The sequence below is a fragment of the Contarinia nasturtii genome, unplaced genomic scaffold, assembly GCF_009176525.2.
Source record: "Contarinia nasturtii isolate CC-2019 unplaced genomic scaffold, AAFC_CNas_1.1 Cnas_scaffold_1177, whole genome shotgun sequence".
In the NCBI taxonomy this organism is placed as follows: domain Eukaryota; kingdom Metazoa; phylum Arthropoda; class Insecta; order Diptera; family Cecidomyiidae; genus Contarinia; species Contarinia nasturtii.
In genome coordinates this window covers 18424-20608 of record NW_022198521.1, presented here as the reverse complement: position 1 = coordinate 20608, position 2185 = coordinate 18424, and the positions used below count along the sequence as shown (strand labels likewise).

The 2185-nt window shown below is 40.2% G+C and overlaps 1 protein-coding gene across 1 annotated transcript; it reads right to left on the bottom strand.

The window, feature by feature from the left end:
• Nucleotides 1-178: 178 nt before the first annotated feature.
• LOC116344703 lies at nucleotides 179-1720 on the bottom strand (the record flags this gene model as incomplete). The annotated part of the gene is made up of 3 exons (XM_031773376.1): nucleotides 954-1720; nucleotides 403-750; nucleotides 179-343 (listed from the first exon to the last, which is right to left on the bottom strand). Coding segments are annotated over exons 1-3 (1280 nt in total), but the record flags the coding sequence as incomplete, so codon positions are not given.
• Between the last annotated feature and the right edge of the window lie 465 nt (nucleotides 1721-2185).

Genomic DNA, 2185 nt, shown 5'->3' with positions numbered 1-2185 from the left:
TGCCGATGGATACTCCTTTCTGGCGAACATAGTAAATTGTTTTAGGACGCGTTCAATTTTGCTCCCATAGACATCATAAAAAGGCAACCACACCAATGAACAGTACTCGAGATGTGACTGAACTAGGGCATAGTATAATGATTTTAATGTTTGAACATCAGTTATGTCAAAGCAAAACCTTTTGACAAAACCAAGGGCAGCCGTTGCTTTGGATGTGATAGCATCAATGTGTTTGGCAAATGACAATTTACTATCTATAATGGTACCCAAATCTTTGTGCTCCGTCACACGGTCAAACACATGGTCGCCATAGGTGTAATTTGTAGTTGTGATCGATTTACCCCTATGTATTGATAGCACGGCACATTGTCGAGATTTAGGTGTAAAAAATTTGTGTCATACCATCTTTTTAACTTGTCAATAGCTTGTTGCAAGACGTTGGCATCATGCTCGGTTTTAATCATTTTGGCTATTTTGACATCATCGGCAAATAGTGAGATGAAAACATCATCCATGTCGTACACGATGTCGTTTATAAATAGTAGAAATAGTGTCGGCCCAAGATGACTGCCCTGCGGTACGCCCGATGTGCCGTTGAAGTCAGCCGATTCGCTGTTGCCATATTTAACGAATTGGCTTCTGCCCGATAAATACGATCTCAGCAACGAAATAAAATTGATCGGAAGATTGAATGTACCCAGTTTGCTTGATAGCTTGTCATGACAGACTTTATCCAATGCTTTACTAAGTCTGTGTACAATACATCCACCTGTACACCATTATTTAATCCTCTTTGGGCATAGTAGACAAATTCCGACATGTTTGATGCAGATGATCTTGCCCTCATGAAGCCGTGCTGCTTGAGGGTAATTTTGTTTTGCAAAAGTGCAAGCATTTTGACGTTGACTAGGTGTTCAAAAAACTTCGCTTTCGTAGGCAGCTTTGCAATGCACCTATAATTTTCAATTTTTGATCGAGCACCCTTCTTGAAAATTGGCGTAACACTTGAACGTTTCCATTTGTTTGGAAATTGGCCACTTGATAATGATTCATTAAAAATAATGGTGAGTGGCATTGCAAGCTGATGAGCACACCCCCTCAGCAAGAGTGGATGGATGCCATCTGGTCCAGCACCCTTTTTACAGTTGGTAGCCAAAAGTTCTTCAAGTACGAAGGCATGACTGAGCTGAAAGTCATTGTGTACAGTGGAATCATCTAGTTGATGTTGATGATGAGTCATCGTTGATTGTTGAGCATCATAATTGTCGCTGAAAAATTTGGCAAACAAATCAGCCTGTTCAGTTTCGTTCGATGTGCGGTCATCACCAAGTTGCAGCACTTTTGGTTTGTTATCGGTGCTCTTTTTAGAGTTGACATATTGCCAAAACGATGATGGATTTCGTTTCAATGACGTTTTCATCTTCTCCACGTAAATGTTGTACAACGTAGTATTTAGTTGATCGAAGTTTTCGAATGCCGAATCGAAGCGGTCTCTTTCACCTGTACGTTTGAAATTTTTCCAGGCCTTGTTCTTTTTGTTCTTCAGTGCTTGCAGTAATTTGTTGTTCCAGGGACATTTTACGTTGTGCTTGACGATGTGAGTTGGAACAAAATTGTGAATAGCATTATCAATCACGTTATGAAGTAATTGGACCTTCTCGATGAGCGATTTGTCACGGAACAATTCTGGAAAATTAATGTTGGCCAAATGTTCATTCATAGCTGCATAGTTCGCACGTTTGAAACAGAATGTTTTCTGTTGATGGCCTTCTGCTGCAGTGTTTTGTGTATGCCATTCGAATGTGGCTAATATTGGCGGATGTTAGTCGTCAATTCTCGTAAGTGGTTTGGCATGATCAATGGAAATATTCGTGAAATCATTAGTAGAGAATAGATTAAGTAATCTATTGTTTTGATTGCGAATACCATTTACCTGATGAACTCCCATGCTCATGAGTCCCGTAATGAAATCACAGGAAAAAGCCGGATTAAAAACGGTCGCTATCATCAGTTGCCCATTCAACGTTCTGCAGGTTGAAATCTCCCACGATAATCACAACATCTTCAGGGTCAGTGGCGATAGAGTGCATTGCGGTGAGGTGCGATTGATACACATCGGCGGGCGTTTTTGATGGAATGTACGAGGGTCACTATTTAAGTTTTTTCAAAAACATATATAAGACAA